Source organism: Fringilla coelebs (genome assembly GCF_963513975.1).
Source record: "Fringilla coelebs genome assembly, chromosome: 3".
Taxonomy (NCBI): Eukaryota; Metazoa; Chordata; class Aves; order Passeriformes; family Fringillidae; genus Fringilla; species Fringilla coelebs.
In genome coordinates, this window is record NC_140030.1 from 26,238,980 (window position 1) to 26,252,772 (window position 13,793).

A 13,793-nucleotide genomic window follows, 5' to 3' on the forward strand; every position below is an offset into this window, starting at 1 on the left:
CGTATCACATCATACCAGAGTGCAGCATTGCTGGTATCTTGTTTTTGCTGACCATTGTGGCCACTAAGAACATAAATAGCTGTCACAAGGCAAAAAAACCTAAATGGTTAAATCAGGCATTATATATTCCTTTTGCAAAAATATGTGACTATGAGAAATGAAAATATAAAATATAAAAACCCTGTTAAAATTCTGAAATCTATTTCTTTTCTGCAAGATGTCTTCTCTGCAACTACTCTTCATTATCTCATTGCCTTGAGGTATGAGGGGAACAGCAGCTGCAGAGCTAAAGTGAGTTCAGGCTAGCATGCATGGAGTGGGCATCTCTGGAAAAGATCTGGAAGCTGTTGATCTTGCTATGGAACAAGAAACACTCCTACTGTGATTTTTTTGGTGCACTCCATTTCTTTTCTTTCTCTTTGAGCTCTTTAGGATGTTCCCTTTTAGAAAATCAGGGGTTTTATGGTCACATGAAACCAAAGTTTGCTGTGAAAAGCTACTGCCTAGAGGGCTGAAGAAGTAGCAGCCAATATGATACGGTTCTAAATCCTCAGGTCTCTCATTCCTACAGGGAATAAGTTTCTGTATAGTGAATTTAAAAATCTTGCCTCTGCAGTATATATCATTACACCCTTTAAAAATGGCATTTTGCTGTAAATTTTTTCCAGCTTCAGTTACCCTTTGCTGAAGTGTTACTACATTTGCAGAGAGGCCTTGGGGACAAGAATGATTTATACGAAAAAGAAAAGCTTCATTTATATAAATGAAAATGACTGAAGTAGTAAAAATATTCAGTACATGTACAACACAAAGACAAGCCAATTTCTTGTTCCTCTTTAGTCCCCTCACCATTGTCCAGATTGAAACACCTTCATATAAAGGTGAAATGTACAGTCTTTTTGGTAGTATTCATGCAGTAAAAAATGACTTTATATTACCAACTGGAGGAAACTGCTTTTCCTTGACTGTTCTTAAAGCAAATTGCTTCTGTGACTGTACCAGCTTCTGATAAGGAACAAAAAATGAATCATAATTTGTGGTACAAGCCTCTTATGCTCTTTTTTTTCAGTAACATGGTGGACCTATTTCCTTGATTTCAAGTTTTAACACCATCATTGAAATACAAAGTGATAGCTGACAGCTAACAGCTCCTGCTGATATTACAAGATAGACCCTACTGTACTAAGAGGTGAATCCAAAACAGATGTGGAAGTTCTGGGACTACAGCCTTCGACTGGGAAAACTCTGGGGTCTACCACACATACAGCAGTAAAGGATTATATATTTATTGTGGAGAAAGCAAGATGATAGGGAGCTGCACTGTCAAGAGTCTCTGAACCACACTGTGCCAGTACATTACTAGATGCAGCCACACCAAAAAAGGAATCAGATTGATAGTGGTTTTCTCCTAGAGTGGTTTTTAATGAACAGCAATATACCTGCATGCGAGTCATTACAGGTTTGTTGACATGAAAGCTGCTCTTTCAAGTCTTCCTTCCAGAACTCCAAGGTAATCTTTTTTTTTTCAGCACCAAGGGAAGAAAGGGAGCTCCTGAGAATGGAAATCGCTATCTTTGGGAACAATCTTAAAAGGCTGGAGTCCTATCGACTACCTCAGCAGCCACACAGAGATTTAGGTAGCTCCCTGGGTAGCAGAAAGGTTGAAAGTTTGATTACCAGGCTGAGTTTCACTGTGAGAACAGGAGAAAAGTGAGTGAGCCTGGTCTTTCTCTGAAAGACTGTGCCAAAAGAGGAAGGAAAGAGAGCCTGGACATATGTCACCTTAAAAAAGTGACATGTATTTCATCTTAAGAAAGGGACATGTTAATGAAATGGAAACAGAGGCATTTCAGGTGAAGAGCAGGCAATAGATGTAGCTTTGGAGAGACAAAGGAGAGACAAATTAGGAGAACTGTGAGACACTGCCCAAGAACTGAAGAAAGGTGCAAGGTGGTTGTTGTGTTCTAACGCTGATTCCTTTTCCTTTTTTCTCATTCCTGGGAAGGAAAGCCCTGTGGAGTCTGACCTTCTCTTCCCTCGGCGACATCCAGACTTCCATCCAGTCCTTCTGCTCTAGCAGACCACACTCATTCCCTGTCCTTTTCACTTCTGACTGTCTCCAGTGCTATCAGGTGTCAAAGACTATGGTTAAAAAGAAATCCACACAAGCAGCTTAATAACTGAGGGCAGAGGGTTCAGTTTTTTTCAGGAATTTGTTGTTATTGGCAATTTTGCCATTCTTATTTAAGGCAACATATTTTATGCTTTGCTTTCAGAAATGAAAAATGTAAGTTATTGTAGCAGGATGGAAACTTAAGTGAGTTTATAGGTGAGGAATCTGAGAGTGCTTGGGCTGAAGAACTGCTTTGGGTGTGATAATGTCATAGCTACTTGGCTAAGAAATGTGAAGACATGGGCACAGCCCTTTTAATTACACTGCATACGTCTTCCAAACTGCTTTATGCTCCTGTGAATTGGTATTTGAAGCACACCTTTAGGATATAAAATTAATTCTTATTATCACAGGCAATCAGCACCCTTGGTTTATTCCTGATTGAATTTGCATGTTAGTGTTTTTGCACTGCTTTTTATGGTTCAGGTGGACTCTTATTTACTTTACTGTGTTCATTGAGTTATAGAAATGATCCCAGTATTTATTACAGACATAACTGATATATTACTCGAGGCTGTCTTTAAAGATTATTTTTGATCAACTGCTAGGAGACTCCATAGCTCTGATCTGTTAAAATACAGAATTTTAGTTTTTTTTTTTTTTTCTTACTGGAGAGTCAGACTGTAAAAGATAATTTAATTTTTTAACCTGAGAAATTTCTTTGAACATGGGATCAAAACAGTAACACAGAGATAGCACAGAGATGGGTAGATATGAAGTTGTTTCTTTCTTACTATTTTACCTATGCATTATTGAAAGCACAGAAAAATTCAGTGGTCTATCCATGTGGTGATTAAATGCCTTTAAGTAAAGATTAGAGAAAATCACATATTTTTAACTCTTCATTTAGCATTCTGCAACCCTATAATGGAATTTTCCAAAATTGAATAAAAGTCTTTCAAATATGCAAAGAGGGGAAAAATGCAATATTTAAAGGGCAGATCACAATAATGGATGAGTTAAAAATTAAAATATGTATGAATAGCATGTGATTTACATAGAAATATATTATTTCCTTATTATTTTTTATTTATAGTCATTGCTTAGTCCTGGTACTAATCAAGACCCTATCACTTTTTCTTCCCAGTAACCTATTTGACATCTGAATATTGCCCACAATTACTGGGCACAGTTTTATGAATTTCAGGTCAATTATTTTGGAAAGGTGGCCAGGAAAAGATTAGAAAGACCTATTCTGATTAGTTAAGATATATATAACAGCAAGTAGTGAAATGGTTCAATTTGATTTTTCATTTACCTTTTGGTATTTTAGAAACAGAAGTTGATTTTGATTCAGAATAAAACAGGGTTTTTTTTTTCTGTGAGAAAAAAAATCTCTTTCACTGCATACGTGTGGAGAGAGCACACTGCACAAGAATTTGGATTATTAACTCTACTCCTTTTTTTTGTCAGTGACCTTGGACAATTGTTCAATATTTTGTAGTATGGCTTCCTCACTGGCAGAATGAGACAGGAATACTTCCCTCCCTAGGGTGTTCTGAGATGTAATGAATTGTCTGAGCAGTAAAAGAAAAGTGATATAGATGTGCTGAGCAGAAGACCCAACAGAAACCAGACATAGCTTTAAAATGAGAACTCCTAGAATGCCTTTCTTTAGACAATTCAATTTGTGCTGTATTTCTAGCAAGCCTCCATAGAAAGATGGATGGAGACAAAATACTACTTGCAAATGGTTGGAAAATTTGTCCTACACAAGCTAATGACTGAAGCTCAGCTAAATCTGACAAATCCAGTATTTCAGCCCAAAAATTCACACAGAAAAGGTAGCTGCACTTTTCTTGTGTCATAATTGGACAAGTATATATTGTTTTAGACAAAAATGCAAGAACAGATTTTGGTTTTTTGTTTTTTTTTTTTTCTTTTTTAAGAAGAACATGCACTTTTTTCACTCTTGTGGTCTCTTTTTCCTTATGCTTGCAAAATGCACAGGATTTTCTGACTTGACATCTATGCATTTTATTATTTTGTGAGAAGAAGTGACTCTTTCAAATCACAAATGGTGCCTTTCTTATTTGAAATTTGGAGTTTTGAGAAGACAAGGAATGTTTTCAAAACACAGACTCAAACCAATTAAGCTGGTTCTACCATTCTAAGTACCCTATATTTTACTAGACCTGCAGTATGAAATATATGCAGCTTAAAAACTAGAAATATATGGAAAACCTTGTGGTTTAATAGGCATTAAACCTACATGGCCATTGCTCTTCACAAAACCCCACTACTGCCCCTGTGCTTGATAGTGCCTTCTCTTCAGGTGGGCTGACAATTTAAATTGTGGCTGCTCCAAATTTCTGCAAGGGTTGAGAGCTTCCCTGGCTTGGGAAAAAATGAGTTCTTAGAAGGCTTCAGCCACTTTTGTAGTGAACACCTGCCATAGACAGGGAAGGAGCAGCATCAGAGTACAGTGACAACTAGTTTGGGAAACTGCAATGCCAGGAGGAATAAGAGTCTTATCAGTGTTGTTGTGAGGTGAGTGTGAGCATTTCAGTGTAGAAGGAGTTTTATTTTTCACTTATTTTCAGTAGAAATTAATTTTCTATTATCTTATGGTCATGTAACACGAAGCATGCAGTGATATACCGCATCTGGAATTAAATAGATGCACATCAATATTACAGGACTTTTGTCTTAGATTGTCCAACTCTATAGTTCCCATGGTGCAAGACAATGAAATTACCATTTGAAATATTACATAGGAAAGTTTTGCATGATTTACTTATTCTTATTCTGTCATAGAAAATGATTTATAATTCAGAAGTAATAGAGGAAGCACAATAAGTTGCTATAAATTAAAACCAGTCTTGTGCTACATGCAGAATTTTTTTTCATTTTCGTAGCATAACTGGACTACAAAGGTTTTGGGAGATACAGACAGTTAAAAGAATGTGATGAGTTTAAATATGGGACTTTCTAAAGAATTATAGTCTAATTAAAACACTGATTTGACAAAACAGCCATAACTCTAGTATCATCCCACATTAGTCATCATAGATGAATTCAAAATGTGCTCCTTTCCCCGCAAACTTTCAAAATCATGCTCTTATGAAAATCATAAATCTCCTCTGAGGGAATGAATGCCACTTGAGATACAGCTAAGGTGATTCCTCCAGTAAAAGAATTGTTAAAATTTTGCAGAAAATCAAGAAAATGCTTTTGTCGTTTCATTCTGTCCCCCAGTAGGAGTGCTGCTATCAGTAAGTACAGGAATGATTGAAAAAGAAGATTAAAGGAGGGCAATTTATTTGGTGCATCTTCTGTCCATATGCAGTAGAAATCCTCATTGCCTCCTCTTTCCAGTGGAATAAAAAAAAATGGGCGCTGTACAGAAAGACTCAGAATCAATTCTGAGTTCCCAGGGCTGGGAACTGAACATCTTCCTCAGCAAGAGACCAGATGCTTCAATCAGCCCAAAATGAAGATGGCCATGCAGGAGCACGTCATACTCCTCAGAACCATGGCACATGCAGCAAGGTCGTTAGCAGGGACAGCTTGGGGGGCATCAAGACACAGGTGCTGCATCAATATTAGCACACAGTGCACACCAATAGAGATGAACTGCAGAGGAAAACAGCTGACTCTCAGGACCTGATATTCACAATACAGCTTCTATAGGTATTTTTAATTTCAGACTGGTTTGAGCCTCTGGAAGTGAAATCTCACAAACAGTTGGGATTGCATCTTTTGCTTTAGTTTCAAACTAAAATTTATGTACTTTGAACCCACTCAGTGATGGGGGAAGAAGACCCCATCACTGAATGCAGACAAAGAATGCAGACAACTGGTAAATCTGCTTCTAAAGAACACTACTGCTCCCATACTAGTGTAGAAGCTAGTGTCTCCCAGCACACGCTAAAGAGCCAGCCAGGTGCTCTGTCAAGACACCACAAACCCTCCACCATAATGGTACAATCTGTGCCTTACTGCATCTGAGATGCCTAATTAATAATAAGATGAATTAGGAAGTGGTTGGAAAGTCACATCCAGAGGGTAGTGGTCAATGGCTCAGAGTCCTGATGGACATGAGTGACAAGTGGTGTCCCTCAGGAGTCCATACTGGGACCAGTATTATCTAACACCTTCATTAATGACAGAGGCAAAGGGATAAAGTGCACCCTTAGCCAGTCTGCAGATGACACTGAGCTGACTGCTGCTGTTGACACACCTGAAGGACAGGAGGGCATCCACAGGAACAAGGACAAGCTCCAGAAGTGGCCCTGGGGAATCTCATGCAGTTTAACAAGACCTGGTGCAAGGTTCTGCACCTGGGTCAGGGCAATCCCTGGTATCAATCCAGGCTGGGGGATGAGCAGATCGAGAGCAGCCCTGATGGGAAGGACCTGGGGATAGAGGAGAGGCTGGACATGAGCCTTTTGCACTCATAGCCCAGAAATCCAACTGTATCCTGGGCTGCATCAAAAGCAGCATGGCCAGCAGGGTGAGGGAGGGGATCTTGCCCCTCTGCTCTGCTCTGGTGAGACCCCACCTGCAGTGCTGCACCCAGCTCTGGGGTCCTCAGCACAGGAAGGACATGGATCTGTTGGAGTGAGTCCAGTGGAGGCCACCAAGATCACTAGAGGGATGGAGCATGTCTCCTATGAGGAAAAGCTACAAGAATTGGGACTGTTGAGCCTGGAAAAGAGAAGGCTTAAGGGTGAACTAATTGCAGCCTTTCAGTATCGGAAGGAAACTTACAGGAAAGATGGAGAGGGACTTTTTACAAGAGCATGTAATGACAGAGGAAGGGGAAGTAGCTTCAAACAGAAAGAGAGCAAGTTTAGATTAGATATGGGGAAGAAGCTATACTGTGAGGGTTGTGAAGGACAGGTTGCCCAGAGAAGTTGTGATTGCCCTATCCATGGCAGCATTCAAGGCCAGGCTGCATGGAGCTCCGAGCAACCTGGTCCAGTGATTGGTGTCTTCATCCATGGCAGGTGGGTTGAAACTACATGATCCTTAAGGTCCTTTCAAACCCAAACCATTCTATGATTTTATTACTCATTCCATGATGATTTTAAGACCCAGACACCAAGGAACGTTTTCTTTGGTATGTTGCCATAATATTTTCTAGGAGACACCAAATGTATACATTCAGATGATATAAATGAAAAATTGGTGCACATTAGTATGACTTGTTAATTAGTGTTGGTAAAGACATTGTTTGTATGACAAGCCATATGAAGTCAAACACTGTAATGATGAGAATCAGACTTTACATCATCTCTTACATCTGTAAATCAATCAATATGAATTATTTGAGTACTTGATTTCTTTCATCTGAATATTTAAATGAGACTAGGCTAGTAAAAAAATAGGGCAAGAAATCCTTAGCACACTGAACTTAATGAATATTAGGACCAATCATCTACAATACCAATGTTACTAAAAATGAGGAAGGACCTTGGACTAAACAGCTGAAAAAAATTCATATCTCCATCTGCAGAACAATTGGTATGAAGTGCTTTTTTCAAAATTCACAATTATTTTCTCTGTATACATTGTGACATGGCTTCATTTTACTTTGTCACTGCCATAGAGGGTTTATTTCACACTAGGGTGGCAGTTCCTTGAGTTTTTCCACATTATAAGCATGTTTGTGTCATTTAATGAAGTATGAGAATTCATGTGCCCTAAGGTAGCATCTCTTCAATCAAGCTCTTTGTCTGAATTCTAGAGGTTTGAACCCTCCATTCACACTTTCCTCTGCTAATTTCATCATGATACACTTTTACTTGTTCAGCAGAAACTATTATTGTTATTGTAGAAAAACTTAATTTGCTAGATGAAACACTTTTTAGGACAAACACAGAATGAACAAATAAACTATATAATAAAAGAGTAGTGGAATATTGCTGTACATTTGTAGTTGTTAGCTATAAAGGTCCATAAAGAATTTGTTTGTGAAGTGCCATCTCTGTAGAGGATTTCTCAGTAAACTAATTGTTATAACAATTACAAAGCTCTTATATGGAGCGACTGGCAGGGAATTATTTGTGAAATAGTTAAATCATTGTGACAGCATTTTACAACTTAAATGATGTCTTACATTAAAAGGAATTACACCAAACAGTTACACTCTCCAATTTTAATTAAAAATTGAATTATCCTAAAACCAAGTACCCAATTCTTTACAAGTACCTAATGCTAAACTGGAGTAGAATATGCATCAAAAAAGTGGTCATTTAAAAAAATCTAAACAGCTGAAAATTTTTTGTGAAGACAAAAAAATATTTAAATAATGTCTCCCTAATGCAATGGCAGAAATGCAGTAAAAGCCTTGCAAGCTTCTCCTGAAAAGCAGCAGTCATGCGACTGGATTTCATTTATGTCTTCCCTCTTTGTGAAGGTGGCAACCTACAGATTAAACTTTCTAACTCTCGCCTAGGGCCTTTGGCAGATGAGGTTTTCCTAATTTAATTGTGGTGGTTTAGGAGGTTATAGACTTCAACCTATCCTTTCACTCTGTGTCCAGGGTTTCTGTTTTTTCAGTAGCAGCACAAGAAGTCTGAGTGCACTGGTCGTTCAGATACTGCAGTTCATGACCTGACATAAAAACATAATGGCCATAATTTTCAGGTAATACACAAGGCAGGATATGCACCAGGCTGTGAACTGTGCCATCTGACAAGAGGCACTCTCACTACTGTGGCAGTCTCCTTTTGGAAGCAGGGGCTGAAGCCTCTTGAACCTTCTGCAACAGCAACTGGCAGAGCTCACTGCTGGAGTCTCCAGCCTTCGGGAGCGCTAAGACAGAAAGAGACGCTGATAAAGTTTGGAATGCTTTGATCAGAACAGGGGCAAAACAGCATTCAGATGAAAAAACAGTGAAGCAGGTCAGATGTAATGAATACAGCTTCTTGGTTCTGCCTTGCCTGCAAGTCATTTACTCTTCTCTGTTACCTCTCTAATGTGGCCTAACACAACACAGCGCTTGAATCAAGAATGCTGCTTCCTCTAAAAAAACAAAAAACCAGGAAAAAGATGACAGAAATGAGAGCATGAATTGATAAGAAAAGGCTTTTTATTTACAGCGGTCATTTCCAGGCAAGACACTTTCTGGAGTTGGGCATGACATTACATATAAGCAGGAAAAATTCTTAGTTATGAAATTTAGGTGTATGTTTTACCCTAACTGATTTGTAAGACAAATAATTAATTCATGTTTTCACTAGATATCACTTCAGATGACAACAATGCCAGAAGGGAAACCACAAAATTACTAATGTATGATGAGAGCAAAGAATATAAACCTTTTGTTCATAAATTAATCCAATTTCATGCCTTCTCCCTTAAAACAGAAGCATCAAGTTAACATGACACCATTACCTTAGTTTAGACTTATCTGCAGATATCAAAACCTTCAGTGACAGAAGTATCACAAATGTTTGTTGAGTGTGATTAGAGGTGAGGATGTTTTATATTTTTGAAAATTTGTACAGTACTTTAAATGACTGGTCTTTTATTTTTTAAACTGCCTCCTAAAAATATTTCCTTACACCTCACATGAAGAAGCCTATAAGGACTACATTCCCAAGATTTTCAGGCATATGTCACAAATTTATGTACTTCAGCCTGGAACAGTGATCCTCAAAATCCTCTAGCAGCAGCTGAATAATCCTGATCTTATAAAAAATTTGTAGGAATCTCATAATTCCTGAGTACTGTATTTCCATGTGCTCAGAGACTGCTGCAGGAAATGCTTTGAAGTGTCTCTACTTTGATCCTTCTGAGAGACTGGGTGACAAGCATGTCAAATCACAACACAGCTGAAGTGTCTAACTTCATGAGTGGGTTCTGTACTGCAAATTTTCATTCATAGAACAACCCTTAGTCATGGAAAGCAGTGTGATTTTAAATACATCCCTGATCTTCCTATTGCCTTGGGAGATGCCTTGGCTGGATTTGGAGGGGATGGAATTCTTATGAACCTTCACAAAAGAAACTGAGCAAGGAGTTCAGGCAGGTAAGTTATGGATTTTACAGCACTGAATACTGTTTAGGAATCCATCTTGCCCAGCTTATGACAAGTGACTTAGATTCCTCCTTGGTTAGTACTTCCATCTAATCAGAGATGTGAACTTCCTGAGAACTGAATGGTGTTCAGGTGGGCTCTGCTCTGAAACACCCCTCTAATTTTTGGAACTGTACTGTGAAAAATCCATAAATACATAAATCTTATGGTCGTCTGAGGAAACAGTTTCCTCAGTCAGAATTCTCCACAAGTTTTTTAAAAGGAGCAGAGAAGAACCCACAAGACATAAACCACCTGCTACTTCTTAGGAGTACAGATAGCAAGGAAAGTCATAGCAGGCAGCTCATTTAGGAGTACTATTGTGCTCTATAACTAAGAAGCTACAAAGAACTCTATTTTATACTTTAAAAAGATTGTAAGTATGAAGTAGCATTATTATTTCATTGAATCTACTTCACAAAAAATGAAAGAAAACCTTCTCTGGTTTGAAAACTGTCCTGCCTAAAGGTAAGTTGGAAGAAAGAGGATGCATGGAAGAAAGTAAAAAAAAAGCCAAGCTAGTAAATTTTTGATAATTCAGATATTGTTATTGAAAAGGATAAAGAAGAAAAGATAAGTTGTTGCACAAAAAAACCTAAGAGTTGACAACAAGACTTTATTCATGTACCGTTTGTCTGTGGTCCTTTTCAGAGTTTGGGAGAATTTTGAATTACAGAGGTGTGCCAGAAAGAATTGTAAAGGAGGAATATTGCCTTGTTATGAAAGGCAAAACAAGGTGTGAAATTGAATTGAAATGAAAGAAAAACTTAATTTCTGCAGGATGATGAAAAATGAAGGGGTAGCTGATTTAATACAGTGGGATGGATTCAGGAGACTCACAATGAGTGTCCCAAATCCATCCCACTGCATTAAAACATCCTGAAACAAAACATCCTGAAAAAGTAGAGAACTGGAAACAGAGAATTAGGGTAAAGTTAGGAGAGGATGAGAAGGGGTGATAGATCAGATACAGAGAGAACATCAGTGCATGCAGCAAGAACTCAGAAACTGAGGAAGTTAAGCATATATTCTATAGCTCTATAGCTCTGTGTACTCAGATTACCTCTTCAGATAAATAGCGGTGACTTGGGAATGACAGAAGTTCCTGCACATATTTCCAGGGCATGAAACTGGCAAATTTACTAATCTCCTAAGTAGGTGAACCAAGAGTAGCATAAACAGTTATATATAGATGTATCTGCTATCAGGAAGTAACAACATTGATATTTGAAATATTATTCAACTTTAAGTTTATTCCAGGTTATTGATAACACAGATTTTTGTATGCAAACGCCATCTCAGAAAATAGTTCAAGTAAAAATCAAAGCAAGTCCACAGTTATGAGCCATGTATTTTAAGTTTAGCAAAGGAAACCCAAGCAAGTTAGGTTTGTTTCGGCGGCTGAATGGAAAACAAAAAAAAAAGAGCTTCATGCAGAGCATAAACTTAGTCATGATGCCACTCTGTGAACACTTTGTAAGCCTTAGCTAATTAGTCCATTCAAAATCCCTGCTGGGAAAACAAGTAATATTCTTCTAGTTTTACAAATGAGGGATTGGAAGGAAAGTGACACTACTTTAAATGTCTTGCCCAAACACATGGAGATTCAGCATGGTGGAGTGTAATTAAAAGTTAAACAGTGAGTAATTCTTGCTGCTGAGCTCAGACTATTCTTTTCTGCATTGCCTAACAGCTTGGCAGTGCATTCAGGACAGCAGTGGAGAGGGGATCTGTAGATGGGAGGAAGGATCCTCCACTACAGCTATTAAAAATGTATGCGCAAAAAGGAAGCAGAACAAAGGGTAACTGAACCACTCACACTGATATGGATAAGCTATTATTATTACTTGCCTAGCATTGAAAATGTGCTTGACTGCACATTGTATCATCCAAATAGATTGTGAGAACTGATTATACAAAAAAAAAGTTATTTCTGACTATGCAATGCAATCATTTTGACAACATCTCACTAATGTCTATTTCTGTACCAATACAAAGGAAACTGCAAGTTAGCATTAGTGACATTTGCTTCACAGCTGCATGAATAAAATTATTTATTTCAAGCAGCAACCCTTATATAACCCCTTAGTGTAACTTTCATTTGCAGTATCATTTCCATCAGCTCTCATTTTCACAATGCTGTGGAAGTCACTATGTAGACTTAGGATACTTCAGAAGCAGTAAATCAGGCATGAAAGCTCTGCTGAATATTAGGGTTACTCTTTAAGCTGACTTGTTATTTCAGTTGAAATCTCTGAGTGAGATTCACCGTGCCACCTCATACAATGTACTGATAATTATGAATAGGAAAACATGGTCAAGACTCCAGTTATTGAAATATATCACTCCTAGCAAAAAACAGATCTGGAAAATGATTTGTGCTCATGGGAGCTTCTTTTCCCTTCACTTCTCTTCCTTTCATGCCCCCTGTACTCAGGAGGTGGAACTGTTCCAGCTCAGACACAGACTCGATGGGTAAGTGCAAAGACTACAGACCTCCCTCTACTAATACTGCCTAGTGAGGCATGAGATGCTCCTTTATCTTGGTGCAGGAGGGGTTCCCATGGTGATACAGCACCCTCTCCTTCTTTCCACTTTGATTAAGTGGAAAAATCAAAATCTAAATCTCACAAACCTTGCTAATTGAAATGATGCACATGACAACAGCAGATACATAGTATTGTTGGCAAATCAAGCAGACTGAACTTTAACACTGTGAAAGATATTCAAACACCAATGGAAAATTTTGTGTTTCTGTTAAACTGACCTGTGACTGTGAGTAACTGGCTTTGTAATTTTGATTGAAATTCATCAATCTAATTTTCTGGTCCAATGTCAAAACTCACCCTGAAGTTACACAAATCTATTTTATTTGGGCTTTGTAAAATGAGTGAAATAAAGAAAAGTGTATGAAGTAATTTCTGAATTGTCAGTGACAGATATTTTCCTTTGATTTCACACATTTGCAGAAGATAGAAGAGACCTTACCGTAGCTGTCATAAGCCTCTTCACTTGTTCCGTGACCATAGTCATAATATTCAGGCACACTGTAACAGATTCAAGATAGCCATGTCACTATTACTGTGAGTAACCAACTCAAAACAAAAACACAGCTCACAAAATAAAAGCCATTTTAACATTTTGACATGATAGCATAGTCCAGCTAGTTTCAGGCATAGGGAATATTTAAAGATAGGAAAGAAAATGCATCACTGACAATAAAAGCTATTGTACAGTATATAACATTTCTTATCTACTCAGCATAAAAACCCAAATTGGATTCTAAATATGTAAACCTGGAGATGTGACAAAGACTGAGAGAAATTCTACTTGCAAAAATGAGGTCTGAAAAAAGACCGCTGTATTAAAAGACCACTGTTGTTAAACTAACAAAAGGGGTTTCATCCTCATTTACCTGTAATTCTAAACATTTACGTGTTACCAAACTCAGTGTGGTTTGTTTTCACAAAGCTGACTGTACTGTATGGTGTGGAACCTGTAAACTACTTAACTTTACCAAAAACACTGACAGGTTTCCAGCTTTGATCCTGAAAAAGAAGCATGTTCCCATTGCCTGTAGAGAGAAATTTG

The 13,793-nt window shown here is 38.0% G+C and overlaps 1 protein-coding gene across 1 annotated transcript in view; it reads right to left on the reverse strand.

Moving 5' to 3' along the window:
* KHDRBS2 (KH RNA binding domain containing, signal transduction associated 2) overlaps positions 1-13,793 on the reverse strand; it is a gene marked incomplete at its 5' end in the record, with an annotated part of 311,700 nt that overhangs the window by 1,078 nt on the left and 296,829 nt on the right. The window contains one exon of the mRNA XM_084202170.1: positions 13,191-13,249. Coding sequence (XP_084058296.1) covers positions 13,191-13,249 — 59 coding nt within the window. The remainder of the gene's footprint in view (positions 1-13,190; positions 13,250-13,793) is intronic.